The sequence below is a fragment of the Siphateles boraxobius genome, unplaced genomic scaffold, assembly GCF_051911475.1.
Source record: "Siphateles boraxobius isolate OS27281-9 unplaced genomic scaffold, OSU_SipBor_1 13, whole genome shotgun sequence".
Classification (NCBI taxonomy): domain Eukaryota; kingdom Metazoa; phylum Chordata; class Actinopteri; order Cypriniformes; family Leuciscidae; genus Siphateles; species Siphateles boraxobius.
This window is the reverse complement of record NW_027508733.1, coordinates 8,435,881-8,456,685: the sequence shown is the minus strand read 5'-3', so window position 1 is coordinate 8,456,685 and position 20,805 is coordinate 8,435,881. Positions and strand designations below refer to the sequence as shown.

The window sequence follows — 20,805 nt, the reverse complement described above, 5'->3', positions numbered from 1 at the left end:
CTATATTGTAACGGAATATTTTGCTCTGGTGATGTCTGTTTATTTTCTAGTCTAGCCACGGTGTTAAATAAAAACCTTGGATTATTTTGGTGATTTTCTATTAGTTTGCGGAGATGCTCAGCCCTGGCTGCTTTTAGGGCCTTTTTATAACGTGACATACTGTCTTTCCACGCGATTCTAAAGACCTCTAAGTTAGTTTGTTTCCATTTACGCTCTAAGTTACGAGTTTCTCTCTTGATAACATACGTAGCACTGTTGTACCAAGGTGCTTTAGTTTTCTCTCTAACCTTTTTTGATCTAATTGGTGCAACAATATCTAATGTACTAGAGAAAATGGTGCTCATAACAAAATCATAACTTCATTGGGTTTCCTATTTGAGTGCAACCTCTGGACAATACAATGTTCCTCTGGGAATGTTGAACTGGTTCCTCTGAAACACAATTACTTTGTTTCCTTCTTAGATTTCCCCCTACAAAAAGGCTTTATTAATCTTACAGTATGAGTGTTTCTTGTATGGTGAACTAAGAATGCATAGTTTTTGGTAACAATTTAGAATACTGTTCCTTCATTAATGAATAACACAGGAACAAATGAGTAAAGCACATTCTAGTAACTACTATTAACTAACAAGAAACTTTGATTTACAAATTAGTAAGTATATGCACTCAGTTGAATGTGTTAGTTCACAATTAGCTAAATATTAACTACTATTTTTCATACCTCCCAGAGAACGACTATATACAGGTTCATAATTTACATGAATAATGCATAATTTATAATAAAATGTAATGGTAACCCTTTAGTAATGAATCAAGTGTTACTACATCATTCTAAAGGAACTACTAATTATTTGGATCAGTATTCTAAAGTGAAGATCATGGGAACGCACTAGTAATGACTAAAGTGTTACCAAATCCGGTTTTATAATTAACATGAATAATGTATCATTTATAAAAAAGGTAACGGTAACCCCAGCAAACACAGAACGTTGGCACAACGTACCCAACCTTCTAACAACGTTTTAAAAATGGCCAAAAGGTTGCTATAACTACTTTGTGTGGTGAAGGTTGTTACAGCGTTGTCACAATGTTGACATTAAAATCAAGCGTAGCGTCAGTTCACGTTAGTCAAGCTCGCATTGAGTGACTCGCATCATCTGATCCACGCCTACGACGCCTATCACTGTATGCATAAGCTCCTTCAGTATTATCAGCAGCTCTGGCGTTTCTCAGGAGCTCATTACCCCCCTCCCTCCCCAGCTCCTCCTCTCGTCCAGCTAGGATTTGGCATTCTGATTCCCTTTGAATCAGAAAACATTCTTGAATTATGTTGTACTTTAAAATCTTGAATTAATTATATCTGCATACATTCGTTGGTTCTGTTTTGTTTACCCGAAGATGGGTTATTGCTGCTCTCCCTACTCTTATCCATGCTAAACTGCATGGATGTGCAGGGAGTTCTTGCCCAGAACAGAACCATACCGCCAATCCAAACTGTATGCTAATTGTCAATCATATTTGACGATAGTGGTCCTGAAAGAACCATCATTCAGGGCCATTGCTTAAGGTTGTGTCTATGGTCTCTGGACAACCACTGGACTACATATGTACTCGTCACTGCCCTGAAGTGGGAAAATCAGCCTTTAAATTTCAACCGCCCACTGGCCCGTCTCGGTCATTTATCGAGAAAGTATACATGAGACTATTGCGTTTAATTTACCTCAGATTAATAAGATACAATTATTCAAACGCAACCTACAACTTCATCGTCTAATGTAACATGTATTTGTTCAGTATAACTGAAGGGACAGAATAACGTTATGCCGAGTTCACACTGAACGATTTCAGGCCCGGTTTTCGCTCGCCGACAGGTTTTGAGAGGTCGGCGACAAATGCCTGAAATTTTCACTGCAAATCAGCGTACAGACAATTTGGATCGCAAATCTTCTTGCAGGGTCCGTGTAACGCTTTGCAGTTCTTTGTTCAATTTGCACCATCAAAATTAACCAAATGAAAAATTGGCTTCGAACTTTCATTTTCCATTTTTTTGGAATAATTCACAAACGGATAATTGTCTCTCAGTTCAATTTTCAATTCTACAAGCTAGGGTTGTTGCGTCCGAGTCTGGTTTTTGAACAAACATAAAAAAAAAACGACTCATTGCTCTGATTTTCCATTTCTCTGTTTTGCTCGCGGTTGGACCGTACCAGTTCCGCCGGGGATGGGGCGGGGGGTGCACGTGGATGCATTTACCCAGAGCGCTGTAGCGTTATGTATATGGCACGTCTGAGTCTGACCAAATAATTTATCGCCAGTGGCAACTTGCTGAGATAGCTTTCAGATACGACATTCTTCTCTTCTTTATAGCTCTTTTGAGGCAGTTTCTATCGTGTAATTTTAATAACAACTGTCAAGAGCGTATTATTGTAAGACTAGAGTGGGTCTCATCGCAGGCGAATTCACTCTCAAATGAATCTCGGGGCGCGCTTTTTATTGCGAGTGCATACTCAATCTTGGTCCTTTTGACTCAATCTCAATACTTTTTATAGAATTATCTTATCTCTTTTATAATGTGTTCATAAGTTGTCGACAAACAGAATAAGACATCACCGATTAAATAAAATAAGGATTTATTATATAAGTCATCATTAGTAGGCTAATTATTATTTTAGGTATTTATATAGGCCTATAGGCCTATGTGCCTACTGTATAGGGTGAATTCAGGGTTTTCCATGTCACTCTGAGACACATTTCTAGAGATAGAGAGATACAATATGATGTCAGATGATAATAAAATGCTATAATAATGATGTTGTCTATATAAGCTGGTCTCAATTGCAGCTGTGGTTGTAAAATGGGTACTTGTAAAATTTAAGGCTATACATATACAGACAGATCAAAAGATCCAATTGCAGGAACCACAGGAATTCCAAAAGCCATGCAATCCAGGGGTTCCTGAGGGACACAACCCTGCTTCAACACTGTTTTCAAATAATATTCTGATTTATAGCTGAAGCAGGTGAGTTATAGGATTAACATGGGTAGTAGAAATAAAGCATGACAGAGTAGTGATATTGTGGTTCAGCATCATCATTAAAAACAATATCTGCTCAGAAATCGCTTAGAAAAGATTTGAGAAATAAAATATTTATGCTTTGGAAGGACAGTCAGATTCACATTGAGGGATTTCTGGAAATGAAGCTGCTGATAAGGTAGCAAAGAAGGGTTTCACTTAGTTCCTGGAGGGCCACTGTCCTGCAGTGACGTGACATATAGCAAAGTATGAAAATCCCTTTATGTGAATCTGACTGTCCTTCAAAAGCATAAATATTTAATTTCTCAAATCTTTTCTATGCGATTTGTGAGCAATGAGTCGTTTTTTTATGTTTGTTCAAAAACCAGACTCGGACGCAACAACCCAAGCTTGTAGAATTGAAAATTGAACTGAGAGACAATTATCCGTTTGTGAATTATTCCAAAAAAATGGAAAATGAAAGTTCGAAGCGAATTTTTCATTTGGTTAATTTTGATGGTGCAAATTGAACAAAGAACTGCAAAGTGTTACATGAACCTATAATGCCTCAATTGAGCTTAACTTGTACTGGACCTAAAATTTCCCTTCAATAAAAAAAAATTTATAGGCTACTGTATACATGTGGATTTTTGGACGAATGATCTCCACTCACCATATACAGACACATTGAATGTTTTTGATGACAGTTGATGATAATGTTCATAATCTCCAGCATGTTCAGTTCTGGTGTTTGTGATGATCAGAGATCCAGTTTGATCGTCCAGCTTTTGTCTGTCTCTGAATCTCCCATCAGGAACATCATCATATGTGGAGAAGACTCCATCAGTTCTACTGATTTCAGCTATAATGTACTCTTCAGCTCCAAAATTCCACATTATGTCGTCTTGTACCTCAGTAAGATCAGCGTTAAGAGTAACAGAATCTCCTTCCATCACTGACATGGACTTCACTTCATCCGCACCAAACACCCCTAGAGAACATGAAGAGGTTTTGGCACAGATTAAGGCTCCTGAAAGACTGAAATCAGTTTATAACGTTTTAATGTGAATAGTAATAATTTTATTTTAATGGTGTTTTATTTGCAATAGAGTAAAATAAATGTGTGAAGTTAAATGATAATTACTTGAAAGTTTAATTTTGCTGGACATTTTCAATAATTTTATATGGGAGGTTTTTTTTTCGATACTTTTTGACTAATGAATTTCCGTCATGTTCATGATCACTGCAGAAGTAATGATTTGTTAGAAAATTCCAGAGAGTTTTAGCTCTGTAAATAGCTTTTGTAATCCTTGAAAATTAGGTAGTTAGAAATTTGAACGCAGTAGATGAAAATACTAAATATGTAAAAAAAAAAAATTTAAAAAATATATATATAATATTTCAACAATAGCAGTTTTCTTACTTTTTAATGGAAATAAATGAAGATGTAAAATGCATTTATGTCTCACCAGCACAGACAGAACAAACATTTTATTTGATTGTTGAGTGTCTGATCTAAGACTTTCTGCCAAAAGCACAGCAGAACACACACACACACACACACACACACACACACACACACACACACACACACACACACACACACACACACACACACACACACACACACACACACACACACACACACACACACACACACACACACACACAACTCCCCATCTCCCATGCCACATTACCAGTATTACTGAAACACTCAGCTTCTGAGTCAAACTGAAACCTGCTGCAGTCGATTGTCTTCAGAAACGTGGTTTGATCTTTTGGGTCTCCACGCGTCTTGTGAGGGGCTTCTTCCTGTCTTTCTTTAATCTACGGTAACAAAAGAGCGAGATGTGAAACTGCGTTTGACGCAGAAGGAAAAACACTGATCATAATCTCTGCCATTCACACGTGTAGAATGACTGTCATTTATGTTGTTTTTAAATTAAATAAAACCCAAATTAATTAAAACTAAATCTATATATGGGGTGGAACCCACTTTTAATCCCGGGTGGAACGTTTCACAACTCAAACAGTGACATTAACCAAATAAAATGTTTATTTATGTATATATAAACGTGTATCCCGGCATATAAACGTGTATCCCGGCATGCTTTGCATCACACTGCATCAGGAGAATAAGTTTATTTTTCTCAAGATTAATATAGGGAGAAATGTGTTAGTCAAAATAGCAACGCGCCAACAATGCGCCTGAACACACCTGGTTTTCAGACCAGCAGCCCATGGGTGCACAAATGGGCGCAAATGCATTTGCTATTTAAACAACGTGATGCAGGACATGAAAATGATAACTGCCTTGGGCTGAAACTAGAAAAAAACACTTGCATCGCGCTTGGAGCTGCATTGCGCTGAGTGCATGATAGGGCCCAAAATCTTCAAGTTTAAACATGTAAATGTAATGTTGAATTAACTGGAGGGTTTTGTGAGTTGGCATCATGAGTGGGGGTTAAACAAAGCTTTGTGTATTGTGAAAGGATTTATTACTCAGGGCTTTTCAACACTATGTTTGTTGTAGCCATCTAGTGGTCACAAAAATGTTTAGCCCAAAACTCCAGCGTTGTTCAGACTCACACAGACATCAACAATCAGCATTTGATCCTCAGCAATGGTTACAATCTAATGAAAAGCGTCATGCTGCAATGCATGCTCAGTACAAAACTGTCTCCAAGCATGCATTGCAACATGAATAAATCATGCAGCTAAAATGTCTTATACTGTTTTCTTTATTTGCATTTAATTTTGGTATTGTTTTTTTTGCGTGGCTTTTTAATATCTCGGTTTGTGGTATTGAGAACCAATCTGTATATTTATTCTGTTGATTGTCACCATTGGTGAGATTAATTTGCTGATAAAATCCTAGATATGGCTCTGAATGACATCAGTGATTCACACCACCATGATGATTGCGTCGAAATATAACCACAGACAACACCCGATTATTTACAGTAGCCAGAGAAAAAAAAAAAATGTTAAAAAGTCAAGAGCTCAACTAAAGCAAAATTTCAAACACTCATCACCCCATAAAGGTGACTTCCTATACTTTTTCACTTTTTCAACTTCAGTTAGTGTGTAATGTTGCTGTTTGAGCATAAAAAAGGTCTGCAAGGTTACAAAGCTCAAAGTCCACTCCAAAGGGAGATATTTCATTTAACAGAATCCACTTTACAAGAACTACATCGAGTTCACTGTGTGTGTGCACTTGGATGGGTGAAATGCAACACAAATATACATTCTTGGCTACAGTCACTTTCACTTTCACTTTCAGACCGCAGGATGAACAGCACCCCCTGCTGGCCACACTGACACCTCTTCCAGCAGCAACCTGGTTTTCCCATGAGGTTTCAGAACCAGGCTCAACCCTGATTGGATTCAGTGGATGTGCAGGCGGAAGCTTCTGTCGTCCCATATACTGTACGTCTGGACCAGAACTTTACAGACATAGATCAGCATGATTGTCTTTTACATGTTGTTTATTGCCATTTAGTTGCTAATCTCAAACTATGTTGTGAACAATAAGGAATAGGAACTGACGACGGGTCATCGAATTGATACAAAAATAATGCATGGTTTGCACACGCGATGGGAATGCGCGGCCACGACGTGAGTTCAGGTTCTAATAACAGTAAACCCCGCCTCCTTCGATTTGATTGGCTAAACATGTTGACATTGACGAGCGCTGTTCGACCGCTGCACTGAGATTCAGCGCGCTAAATAGATTAGATATAAAGATTTTGATTTGTTCAGCAGAGCTGCAGGATATCCTGTACATTTAATACCATTTATTTTATATATTCAGGTAGCAACTCACAATGTAGCCTACAGCGGAGAAGAATATCCATGCCATCCCCATAGCCCATGATGCTTTCAAATGATCCTGTAAACACCCCTGAGAGCTACGATGCTGTTTTATAAACACCAGATGGCGCCTTTTATATAATCAATATCATAAAATTGATTAAGGAAGTTATAAGTATCGGTCAAAAATATCAGTAAACCCAATACCTGCTGATGATACCAGTAATGCTGATGATAGGATATTGATAGATCAGGTCTGTCTTCAGGTTCTAGTATTGTTCTGCTGGTCTGGTCTGATTACTATCACCATAAAACCTACTCAAGCAGGACAGAATAGAAAGCATTAGGCCTACACATAAGGAATAATTGATGATGGGCCGTTGAATTAGGCTATTAGAAAAAATAATGCACGCGGAGTGGCCGTGAAACTTGCACCAACCAATCAGAATCAAGCATTCAACAGCCCCTTAGTAAAAAGCTGATATAGCTATGCTTAACTGTATTATTATTCAAACAGGCAATAGGAGGAAGTGCAATGATCAGGTAATGTGTGTTATTATTAATCCTTCAGCATCTCCTCTATGAGAACTGAACAGTATGACAACATATTATAGCGCACCCTTTCGGTGAAAAGGGGCAAGGCAAGTTTATTTATATAGCACATTTCATACACAATGGTAATTCAAAGTGCTTTTAGAAATTAAAATAATCAAAACAAGTAAGAATAATTAAGATTTCCATTACACGAGAGTAGATGTTAAAACTTCATGCTGATTTGTACTCGGCTTTCGCCAAGATAATCACCAACTAAAACGTAGCTTTACAGTAACCTATGCTTCTCCATCCATTTACCCTTCTTTCCATCTGGTGACGTGAATCTTCTGTCTGGTGTTAATACAGTGTATTGCGCGTCAGCACACACAACGGCTGCAACCACAGTGCGGTCCCCCCATAACAACCCTCTGGATTGAGCGGAGTAGGGAACATCTCTAGGGTCTTCAAGTGGGCACCTTCCGTCCTCAGTGTTTCGTCGACTAGCCCACGACACCTCAAGAGAGCTCGACAGTGACTCTGGCGTCCCAGAGTCACCCCCCTCCGTCCCCCACTCAACTCAGCCCAGCTTACTGACCTCTACTTCCCTCTTGCTGCTGAGACCTAACCACAATCTCACAATCTCTCCGCAACCCAACCATACGCGCCAACCCGTTTGACTAAGGCTGTCGAGCCCCACTGGTGCGTTAATATGCAGTTTCAGTGGCAACGGTTCCGTATGGCATACCACCTACCACAAAACACAATATCTGCCCAACCACCCGTCATTCACGCAATATACACAGGAACGTAATGACTGTAAATACTATACAACCTATACAAATAAACCAACAGTTGCTGCTGAGACCTAACCACAATCTCACAATCTCTCCGCAACCCAACCATACGCGCCAACCCGTTTGACTAAGGCGGTCGAGCCCCACTGGTGCGTTAATATGCAGTTTCAGTGGCAACGGTTCCGTATGGCATACCACCTACCGCAAAACACAATATCTGCCCAACCACCCGTCATTCACGCAATATACACAGGACCGTAATGACTGTAAATACTATACAACCTATACAAATAAACCAACAGACCTTTCAAGTTTTCAAGAATTCTACGAAACCGTAGCATGGCGGCCTGCACACAGCCAGCTAGAATCTTTCCGTCTCAACCACAGCCAGTTGCTGCTCCTTTCTGCTGCTTCAGATAAGTTCTTTACTGTACGACGCAACTCTTGGCCACTGAATCCGACGTCTCTGAGGAACCGGGTTGTAGAGTGTGCCACAAAACCACGACAACCCACTTCCACTGGATAAACCTGGACTCTCCATCCTCGCTGTTCTGCTTCAGTGGCCAGATGAGCATACCGCAGTTTCTTCCTCTCATATGCCTCATCTACCGCATCCTCCCATGGCACTGTTAACTCTATCAGTTGAACAATGCGTGCTGATCCAGACCACAGAACAATATCTGGTCGTAGGTTTGTGGTGGCAATCTCAGGTGGAAAAATAAGCCGTTGATCAAGATCAACCAGCATCTTCCAGTCCCTTCCAGATTAAAAGATCGCTCTTCTTATAGAGACTTCTGATGATGTGATTGTGTTAAATTTGCCAGCATTGTTTGTCTGTGTGAAAGGTAGTTTTAGGAATAGAGTTAGTGCAAGGAAGGAGAATATACAGTTTGTACAGTATAAAAAACATCACATCTATGAAGAGTCCCCACAAAGATAGTAAACCAGACATGTGTGGACCAATGTTTAATAATTAAAGTTAGATACATTTACATAATGATAAGAAGACTAAAATATAACCTTTTAGTTGAGTTTCTGGAGGATATTCAACTAATATAGAGCAACAACATTTTAAATAACACAATAACAACATTTGTGCAAAAACAAATATAGACATCGTGTACAAGAATAAATGTAACTAAAAACAAAAATGTGAGCAATTGTCCTGTATGAGCTCTAACAAAAGTTCAAGTAGATATGGTATTTGATCATCGTTTTTTTGGGACATTTTCATACACAGACTCTGTCTTCGATTTCTGAAAGGAAACACAAACTCAGTCAGGAACCTGCTGATGCAACAGGCAATAATAACACAAACTTTTGTTTCTCTGTGCAAAGCTTTGCAAGCTATCTACAAATACTGAAAACTACTACTACAGAACAGATGCTAACATGGAGCAGCAAGAGGAAATGACATCAATCATAACTTTTCAAACAGTTAAATCATCAAACAGATTCAGTTCTGCAGGATTGTCATGACAGCCTGTGGTGAGAATGACTTGTCTTTCACACAACAGCAAATACACTTGTTCCAGAACGTCTACAAAGAAACCAATGTCTGCTAAAGTTGCATCAGATAATGATAAACCGCAGAGACGCTGCAGCTCGAGGACACACTTCAGCAGAGGTGACATGAGTAATAATTATTTGACCTATTTTCTCTACAATGAAAATATAATGGCATAAAACCTGCTTTTGTTTGGGTTTTGTTAAAAATAACAAACCACATAGCCTACAACAAGTGATTTTAAAGACGCGTCATGATGCATCTCCATTAATTATAAGAGGAATGATCTACTTCAGTCAAACGATCATTAAACTTAAATCACACTAACTGACTGCAACAACTTCTTGCAACTACTTACCTTTTGTTGTGTTGTTGGTTTACTGAATGCTGAATCAGTTCTGTCTTTCTCCTGGGTCTGGACTGCATTAACAATAATCACAGATATGTTAAAACGACAGTTTCAATATTAGATATTAATACAGAATAATAGCTTGCTCTTCTGACCTGTTTTTCTACATTTCTTACAGATGCAGCACATCACGACTATAGCAACAATCAGAGATCCAGCAGCAGCAGCAGAGATCAACACTATGAACAATAAAGGTAGGCCTTGATCTGTAACAGACATAATGAGCCATTAGTGTGAGTGAATCTGTCCGTCTAACCTACATCTGACACTATGTTGTTGTATATATATATTATCAGGGCCACTTGCTTTCTGTGTGTCTAATATCAGAAGGGCTTGTTTTATCTGTCCTATACTTAAGTTCATGCACTTTTGTTGGTTTGGCCAAAGAACCAATTGCACACATGGATCAACACATCATCAATGTAACTTGATAGATCAGCTTAATTAATCAATGTTAATATCACCACCAGCATACCTGCACATGTGTGACAGAGTGTGTTGATGTCCAGATGTGTGGTCTGGTTGCTGATGGGATTGTTCAGCACACAGCTGTAGGTGTTTTTATCCTGATATTCCACCTCCAGAGGTAGAGAGAGACTGATGCTGAGATCACACACACTGATGCTGGACAATACACTGATTCCTTTGTACCAGGAGAGAGTCACATCACTCACATTCACCACTGATGAACACACCAATGAACAATTTGATGATGATGATGATGATGATGATGATGATGATGATGATGATGATGAACAATCTCTGGTAATGTTAGGAGTGACAAGAGGAGCTGGAAAACGTGACAGAATAATTAAATATGGATAAATCTAAACATCTTGAGTGTAATGTGTTGATGTTTTGAGTGTACCCTGTATTGCCAAAAGTATTAGGATACCCCTCCAAATCATTGAATTCAGGTGTTCCAGTCACTTCCATGGTCAAATCCTATACTCCAGCGTGTCTACACATCTACGTCGACCGAGTCTAACCCTATACTCCAGCGCGTCTATCGACGGCGGCTGAGCCTAATAACCCTAACTTGCTGCGCAGCTAAACAACAGACTTCAGAAAATGCCTTTGAATATGCTTTAAACACGGCCAGAGGATCTCAGACAAATTTCAGAGAGAATCCCAGAAAACACGGATACAACAGTTTTTATAGAATAGGGGTATGGCAACAATGCCATGATGCATTACATAATTTCCCCACAATTTGATTGGTTTTCATAGACAAACCCTTCTGTTACCAGGTAGAACCAAACTCTGATTTTGGTTTCAAGTTTAGACATCTGTCTCCATTTCCCATCATTGTTATTTTTAAACTCACCAGGGGTATGGCATCATAGGCCAACAACATTCAAAAACACAGAACAGGACGTTTTTGTACATGGTTTAATATGTTTTAGTACATAAGTTAGATAAGGTTAGATGTTAGAAACATGGTTAGTTTAATATTCAGTTTAAAATTTCCATCACAATTGCAACAAAAATGTATTTCCCTTTGCCCCCCAGAAAAGCAAAAATCTGGTTAGAGTGAGTGAATGGTATGAAAGCTTGTTTCCGCCATGGAATATACCTTGCAATTATGAATTTTTGTTCTTTCAATTATGACTTTCCCCCGCAATTGCGAGTCCAATTCTGCAGGGGTAAAAAGACTGACTTTTTTTAGTCTGAATTGTGAGGTCATATCTTGCAAATCTGAGAAAAAATAGTCTGAGTTGTGAGATAAATAGTCGCAATTACCTTTTTTATCTTTTATTAAGTGGCGGAAACAAGCTTCCATAAAATGGGGCCGATCTGTAAACCTTAAAATACAACTTCTTTGCCAATGACAATACAACACCAGAAAACCGTAAAATGAATGTAAAAACTCTGAAGTGCTTCTGAAGTTTCCTTTAGTTGCTCCAAATTATAATCCATCCATCCATCCAATGCTAAAAATGCTGTCGGTTGAGCTTAATTTATGAACTTATTTTAACTATGTGAAGGACAAGACAAAGGATATTTCTACTCACCATAGACAGAAACACTGAATGTGTTTGATGTCAGTTTTGCTCCATTTATCTCTAGTTGATAAACTCCAGCATGTTCAGTTGTGGTGTTTGTGATGGTCAGAGATCCAGTTTGATTGTCCAGCTTCAGTCTGTCTCTGAATCTCCCATCAGGAACATCATCAAATGTGGTGAAGATTCGGTTCCCAATGCTGATTTTAGCTATAAGAGACTTTTTAGCTCCAAATTTCCACAGTATATCGTCGTCTTCATGTATTTTAGTAAGATCAGAGTTTAGAGTGACAGAATCTCCCTCCATCACTGACACTGATTCACTAAACACACCTAATGAACAAACAAGAACAGATTAAGATTTGTGTTTACAAAGCCTCAAGTCAGCTGTAGTTAATTTCTTTTTGACAAATTTTAGGCTACTAAAGGGGATTTTTAGAGTTTGCTTAATATGTCCACTAACAAGCCTTAAAATCAATTGAAATCACCAAAAAGTGACACTTTTTGAGCCTGCAATGAGTTTATTCAGTATAGATATTTCCATTATTTCCTGACTTAATGTTTAAAAACACGTTTAAAGGCCTGCAAATCACAATTTTAAAATGTTGTGGAAGAGATTGACTGCAAATCAGATCACACGCAATCTCTGTTCTGAAATATTAAGTAATACAAATGTTTTATAACTTACCGGTCAGATGGCACCAGCACAAACAGAACAAAACAAGAACGTGAAACATTTTCTTCAGTAGTTCAGTGTCTGATGTAAGACTATCTGCTGGAAACACTCAAGCTGGAGTGAATCCTCCCACGACAGAGTGTAGCCCCCCTAGTACACACATTCTGAACGCCCCTCATATTGCCTAGTGGCATTATAAATACTCTTCTGGCTCATAATAGTGGAAAATATATATTTTTTTATCATTCATATGTAATTGTCTATTGTGTGAATCGTCTTGAATTGTATGGGTAGAAGGAGCTTAATTACCTTAAAATGGTTTTATAATTCAATTGAATTATGGGGTGATCAATTATATCAATGTATGTGGAAAAACAACTGAAAAGATAAAACTGTTTGGTATTTCACGCTGCCAGTTTTACTAAGGTGTGACATTAGCAGCTTAACTTCTGAGTAAAACTGAAACTTGCGGTCTGATTTCTATAGGAACATGATTTTATCTAAAAAAAATCTCAAATCTAAAAACAGTCAAAGAGTCACAGTTCAGAGGTCAAACTGATTCTAACCCATCATGCATCATTGATAAACAAGGATTAAATATATCTATACTATATTTAATACATAAATAAGGATTTTTGCTGCCTGCCAATATTTTGTTAAAAAAATGTCACACATTAATTTGATTGTTCAATTCACTTAAATGTGTAAAATGTTAGGTTAACTTTATATTTAGTAGGGACTACAGTATGAGTCGTTTTTAATTGCATAACTAACTAGATAGTGAATCTAGTTTCCAGCATGCTTTGCTTAATGCATTAGGCGAGTACACGTTAAAATCAAATGTTATTTTATGCACTTTTTTTAGTAAAGGTAAAGACTTCTTAGTGTTTAACTATATGTGTCGGGGTTCTGTCACTTCTGTCTAGTATATTTCTTGGTTTTGTGACAGAGCCCTGACATTCCTGTTTTGTCTTGTCTGTGTGCCTTATTTCATTTGCTTTCATGTCATGTTTTGTCTTGTGCTGTGTTGCATGCAGCTTGTGTTTTTACTAGATGTGTGCTTTCAAGTTGTCATGTTTTGTGTGAATACGTGGCTGAGTGTTCTCATTGGCTGTGTGTACAAGTCTTGTTTTCCTGTCATTGTCTAGCCCCTTCCATCTTGTTACCTGATTATTGATTAATTTGCCCCACCTGTCCTCCATCGTTACCTGCTTTGTTTGCTCTCCCTATTTATTTTCCGTGTTTTCAGTCCTGTGCTGGTTCTTCGTTGTATGTTCAATGTGTGGAGTCCGAGTCCGATACAGACACAGATACAATATTTGCTAATTGTATTCAGAGTGTGTAGTTACATCATCTACCAGCAGGTGATAGTTGGAGTGAGATTATAGACATATGGTGTTTTCACGTGCTATGGAAAATATGATATTTTCCACTTGTGAACTGGTATTTACCAGTGTGTTGCGTTCAAGTGCTTTTGTTGTCGTAATGTGGTAAAAAGATGGAGATCCAGACCTGTTATTTAGCTAAAACTATTTTAGATTGCTTAAGTCATCTGCTACAGCAAGCAAATGATTTATCAAAACTCAAACGGTAAATAATAAAAGGCCATAACAAAAGACCATAATCTGTTGTCTCTTTTATACAAGTTGGGATGCTCCTCTTCCCCTTTGTCTCCCTGGACAACTGGGATAAAGCTTTCAGCTAAAATCAAGTCCTCAATTACACAATAAGTTTTACAGCGAATATATAACTTTGCAGTGGTCTCTCACTTTCCTGTTCGTGTCTGTGAAAGCTAATGTTTAAATTCCAGATAATTAATGTCCATAACCTAAAAATAGAAATTAAAAATATAAAATTTTATACAGTTATAAATGTAAGAATTGTAGTTTCTGATAATTTTAGTAAACATAAAAAAATAAAATAGTAAACTACAACATTCATTAGAAGCACCTATGTCAGGAATATTACAATAGTATTCAAATATTTACAGATGGATCAAATAATTCAGACTCTGGATATACAGCAGCAGCGGTTTACATTCCTTATTTTAAATATTTGGAAAGAGAATCACAGAACGTGTTTCAGTATACAGAAATGATTGGATTTTAATGACACTTAAATGGGTCGAAGAAGTTCATCATTGATTTGCTCAGATTCATATGTAGCTTGACATTTGTTTAAACATTAGTTTAAATAGTGGAAAGTCAACATCCAGGCAGGATATCTTGTAAGAAATACTACAATATAAATATGCAGAATAAGAGTAAACAATACCTTGCTATGGGGCCAGCACATGTGGGGGTAGATGGATCAAGTTGGGGTTGAGAGAAATACATATGGACGCAGAAAGGAAGATTCCATAATATCTAGGTTTCGATTAGGGCACATCCTTTAATAACTCATAAGTAATCTCTTTCTCATAAGGAAACAATGTAGCTTGGCAGAAACAGTTGAGCATGTGTTGATTCATTGCACAGAATATAACAGAGACAATTTTTTTTCTTCAATGGTTTATACTGCTGTAGCCTGAATGAGGTATGGGTTGGAGCTATCTAAGGGAAACAGGACGATTAAACAGATTATAGCCTAGAATAAATTATTTTCTATTTTATTTGCATGATTATATTTATTATTATTACTTAACTCTGTCAATGCTTCACACTCCTCTCCAGTTGGTGTCGGTAAATGCAGTATAATTGCGAAACCCCACAGAATCAAAGTTGCTTTCACTTTCGCAAGTGGGCGGAAATAGGCGGAAGGTGTCAGAGAAACAAACACTTCTATGTTTCAAAATTTGCATTCATTTCTTGGACAAAAAGATGAAAATGAAACCTTTCTTTATTTTTCTTTGCATTTGGTTCGACCATGGTAAGATACGCCTATTTGTTTCTTCCTGTGTTCTATAGCCGCTATTTGCAGTATGCTATCCGCATAAAACAGTTATGTTTGCCGTTGCAAAAGTTATGTTTTCAGTCAGAACAGTCCCAGAAATGGGTGGGGTGCTTCGTGTGACACAACCTGTCAGAGACAGTAGTAAGCGTGAAATGTGTTTGACTGTGACGAATATTTGTTGTTACAGCTATTACGTGTGTTGTGATAAGGCCTGAGGTTTTACTAAACTGTAAACAAACACCGAAGTCTGTCAAACGAAACCATGCAAATATAGGCTATAAGTCAGAACACCGGACAGTAGTGTACGTGACGCAGTTCAAATTACACTGGTGTTCAAGGACAAGCATTAAGCTGGTTCAGGTCATACTTATCTGACCGCTACCATTTCGTCTACTTAAATGGAGAAAAATCGATTATAACTTCGGCAAACTATGGAGTGCCGCAGGGATCTGTGTTAGGCCCTTTATTATTCTCAATATATATGCTGCCACTTGGTAATATTCTAAGGAAACATGGAATTAGTTTCCATTGTTATGCTGATGACACTCAAATATATATTTCCTCACGGCCAGATGAATACGCTAAATTATCCAAATTGACAGATTGTGTTAAAGATATAAAAGATTGGATGACGCATAATTTTCTTTTATTAAATCCAGACAAGACAGAGGTAATACTTATCGGTTCTAAAAACCGTCCACAAAACCTTTCACAGCACGACTTTAACATAGTAGGATGCCCTGTTACTCTATCCGCTACAGTAAAAGACCTGGGTGTTACATTAGACTGCAACCTGTCTTTTGAAAAGCATATTTCATATGTTACAAAAACAGCCTTTTTCCACCTTAGAAACATTGCTAAGCTACGTAATATGCTATCAGTCTCTGATGCAGAAAAGTTAGTTCATGCATTCATGACCTCGAGACTAGATTACTGTAATGCTTTATTAGCTGGTTGTCCTGCATCTTCAATAAACAAGCTACAGTTAGTCCAAAATGCAGCCGCTAGAGTTCTTACTAGATTAAGAAAATATGATCATATAACACCGATTTTATCATCACTTCATTGGTTACCTATAAAGTTCCGTATTAATTACAAGGTATTGCTTTTGACTTATAAAGCTCTAAATGGTTTAGCTCCAGTCTATTTAACGGATCTTCTATCGCCTTACAATCCATCGCGCTCTTTAAGATCACTAGATTCGAGGTTTCTGGTCATTCCTAGGATATCCAGATCCACCAAAGGAGGCAGAGCATTTTCACATTTAGCTCCGAAGCTCTGGAATAGCCTTCCTGATATTGTTCGTTGCTCAGACTCGCTCTCCCAGTTTAAAACTAGACTGAAGACGCATCTATTTAGCCAGGCATTCATATAAATTTTTTATCTTACAGTTACTGTAAATTCGGCCTCTAGTTCATAAACGCCAGAGGAGAACTGGCCCCCGACTGAGCCTGGGTTCTCCCAAGGTTTTTTTTTCTCCATTGGGTCACCTGATGGGGTGTTAGGACACCATTAGGTCACTGGATGGAGTTTTTCGGTTCCTTGCCACTGTTGCCTTTGGCTTGCTCAGTTGGGGATATTCAAATTAATTAACCAATCATACCATTGATCAGCTCTACCAAACTTGGATGTCTTTTTTCCAGTAATAAACAAACATTAAGTTGTTTTGATTGATACTGTGAAGCAGCTTTGATACAATCTGTATTGTGAAAAGCGCTATATAAATATATTTGACTTGACTTGACTTGACTTGACTTCATTATCAACGCTTTATATAGCCTACTACATATTTATAATTTGTATTTCATAGTAGGTTTTTTTTTTGTGTGTTTGTTTTGATCGACCATTAAAAATGCATAGCTATTAAATCAAGCTGTTATGGCCAATGAAGCTATAACGTAGACCAATATTGTACGAGTATTGTTCAAATAAGTCCACGTAAATGCTCAGTTTGGTAACTTATCTAGAAATATGGCTTTATAGTGTGAACAAATGGTGCATAAACGTACTCGGTTACTAACGTAACCTCGGTTCTCTCTAGAGAGGAAACGAGTACTGCGTAATATCTTACGCTTTGGGGAAAACCTCTTTTCCACGAGATATTGAAGCCAAAAATTATCCTTAATTTTGAATCAATGTAAAACGCGTTGCAGCAGCATGCAGACATAGGCAAGACGGCTCGCGTGCCTATTGGCTGACCTGCGGCAACAGCAGCAGCCTATCGAGAGAGGCCCTGCGTGACGCCATATCCAATGGGGGCGCTTCGCGCCCACTACGTCACATCCCGCCGAAATAGGCGTGGCCTTGACCTATAAACATAGCTCGACAGGCTGATACAAACTGGTTTTCATCACCGAAGCACCAGAGCGTGTTGTAAGCACGGCAAGATACGCAGTACTCGTTCCCTCTCTAGAGAGAACCGAGGTTACGTTAGTAACCGAGTACGTTCTCTTACGAGAGTATCTCTCGTTCTGCGTAATAACTTACGCTATGGGGAACACAGTGTAACACGCTGTGCGTACTGGGATCCAACACCAAAGTCCCAAGGGCAGAAGCCCGGGGCTCATATAGTGCATAATCACCATAGACTCACAAAGAGTCAGGGAAGAGAGGCTAGAAGCGTCATTCCCTATAAATAGCATCCCACGGGAGCTAACCATATTAGTAGTGCACCACACAGCCAGGGTGAAAGCTTTCAGCCTGTACTGGGTGGCAGTACGGGTTTTTAATACCCATGGAGCTGTTCTATCGATCAGTGAGCGATGCACAAGCAAAACTCAGCATTCTGAGCCGGCGCAGCGGGGCAGATAGTGCTGAATTGTAGACCGACAGAAGCTTGAGAGGCGGGAACATCTAGGTTATAAAACCTTATAAATGTAGACGGCGAGGCCCAGCCTGCCGCCGTACAGATATCTTCCAAGGTAATCCCGCTAGACCACGCCCATGACGAGGCCACGCCTCTCGTGGAGTGTGCTCTGACACCCAAAGGACACTGCAGGCCCTTGGAAGTGTAAGCCAGCGCTATGGCATCGACTTTCCATCTGGATAGGCTCTGTTTTGATGAGGCCAGTCCCGTAGAACGCCCGCCAAACAAAACGAAGAGCTGCTCAGTCCGTCTGAAAACAGACGAGCGGGACACATAAGCTCTTAGTGCCCTGACGGGGCAAAGGAGACTCGCGTCCTTCTCCTCATTGTGAACCGGAAGGGCGGACAGGGAAATAACCTGGGCCCTGGACGGTGTGTTGAGGGATTTAGGTATGGTTTGGTTTGAGTATGACTTTTGAGTCTTTAGGCCCAAATTCCATTCACTTCGCGCTTACCGAAAGCGCTTGTAAGTCCCAGATGCGCTTCACTGAAGCGAGAGCCATAAGAAACACCGTTTTGAAAGACAGATGTTTCATGTCTGACAAATGGATTGGCTCGAATGGGGCACCTTTCATGGCTTCCAAAACCATAGAAAGGTCCCACACAGGGACTGAAGGGGGTCTGGGAGGGTTCAGCCTCCAAGCTCCCTTGAGGAATCGCACGACCAGGTCGTTTTTCCCCAGTGACTGGCCAGACGTCGGATGCCAAATCGAGCCCTTTGCCTGAGAGAGGGGGTCTTTCTTCAATGGTATAGGACACGGGGCAGTGCTGGTCAGCTGCATCAGGACTGGGAACCAAGCCTGGTTCGTCCAGAGCGGAGCCACGAGCAGCACTGGGCATCCATTTTCCCTGATTCCCTGACACCTGAGGCAGGAGCAAGACGGGGGGGAAAAGTGACCAGGCACATGCGCTGCTTTCAGTGAAAAAAGAGCCCAGACCAGGAGGCGTTCCGTCAGCCTGTAAAGGTTTCGGGACCTGATGCCGCCCTGGTGATTTATGTATGCCACCACTGACATGTTGTCCGACCGGACCAAGACGTAGTGACATTTTATCTGGGGACAGAAGCGCCGTAGCGCGTTGTCGACTGCCATCATTTCCAGACAGTTTATGTGTAGAAGCTTTTCCCGTTCTGACCACTGGCCAAAGAACGGTCTGCCCTCGAGCAGCGCTCCCCATTCCGAGGTGGAGGCATCCGTGGACACCACCTTCACACTCGAGGAAGTCCCCAGACTCACACCTGACCTATACCAGTCGGTTGCTTTCCAACGTTCCAGAGCTGAGACGCATTTTAGATCGAACTTGAGGCGAAACAGACCAGAGGTCCATGCCCGGGGTGGAACTTGCGCTTTCAGCCATAACTGCAGTGGGCGCATGCGAAGCAGACCCAGCTGGAGTACCGAAGACGCTGAGGCCATGAGGCCCAGCATTTTCTGAAACCTTTTGAGCGGGACTATAGAGCCGCGGCGGAAGGATTTCGCGGCGCGCTGAATGTCTAGTCCGTGCTCCGGCGACAGACGTGCTGTCAGCGAGTCCACCACTGTTCTCAGAAAATAAATTTTCTGACTGGGAGACAGCGAACTCTTCGCCCAATTGACTGTGAGACCCAGATTCTCGAGATGCTCGAGTAATGTGGTCCTGTGTTCTATGAGCTCTGAGTGTGATCGAGCTAGAATCAGCCAATCGTCCAAGTAGTTCAAAACTCGCATGCCCCGAAGTCTCAGGGGTGCGAGAGCCGCGTCCATGCATATCGTAAATGTACGGGGTACCAGGGACAGGCCGAACGGCAGGGCTGTGTATTGATATTCCTGGCCCTCGAAGGCGATTCTCAAGAATCGCCTGTGACGTGACGCTATTTGTATTTGGAAATAGGCGTCTTTCAGATCTATTGACATAAACCAGTCCTCCTGGCGAACTTGCGCGAGGATTTTCCTGGTCGTAAGCATTCTGAACTGGCGCTTCACAAGCACTCTGTTCAGCTGTCGCAGATCTAGAATGGGAATGAGACCCCCGTCTTTTTTCGGTACCAGAAAATATCTGCTGTATAAACCCCCTTCACTCTGAGATAAAGGTTCTATGGCCCCTTTGCTCAGTAGTTTCGCTATCTCGGCTCGAAGTAGATGAGTTACTTCGTTTTTTTACCGTAGTTTCGACTCACGCCGTGTAACGGCGGGGACGTCGAGCGAACTGCAGCGAATAGCCTCTTTTTATAGTGTTCAGCACCCATTCTGATACCCCGGGAAGCTTTGCCCACGCATCTGCATGAATAGCTAGAGGTAGAATGAAATCTGGGCTCTGGCCA

The 20,805-nt window shown here is 40.0% G+C and overlaps 2 protein-coding genes across 2 annotated transcripts in view; one reads left to right on the top strand and one right to left on the bottom strand.

Moving 5' to 3' along the window:
• The window catches only part of LOC143736369 (uncharacterized), a 402,538-nt gene that overhangs the window by 40,170 nt on the left and 341,563 nt on the right, over window positions 1-20,805 (top strand). The window lies entirely within an intron of this gene.
• LOC143735254 (uncharacterized) lies at window positions 9,307-12,870 on the bottom strand. The gene is made up of 6 exons (XM_077225368.1): window positions 12,762-12,870; window positions 12,086-12,406; window positions 10,546-10,860; window positions 10,166-10,276; window positions 10,020-10,081; window positions 9,307-9,410 (listed from the first exon to the last, which is right to left on the bottom strand). The coding sequence occupies exons 1-6, from the start codon at window positions 12,808-12,810 to the stop codon at window positions 9,363-9,365; spliced, it is 906 nt and encodes a 301-aa protein (XP_077081483.1). The 5' UTR covers window positions 12,811-12,870; the 3' UTR covers window positions 9,307-9,362.

Coding starts and splice junctions, on each gene's coding strand:
- LOC143735254 (XM_077225368.1), bottom strand. CDS start 12,810: ATGTTTCACGTTCTTGTTTTGTTCTGTTTGTGCTGGTGCCATCTGACC. Junction 10,861..12,085: donor ATTCAGTGTTTCTGTCTATG/GTGAGTAGAAAT, acceptor CACGTTTTCCAG/CTCCTCTTGTCACTCCTAAC. Junction 9,411..10,019: donor AACCAACAACACAACAAAAG/GTAAGTAGTTGC, acceptor GTTTCCTTTCAG/AAATCGAAGACAGAGTCTGT.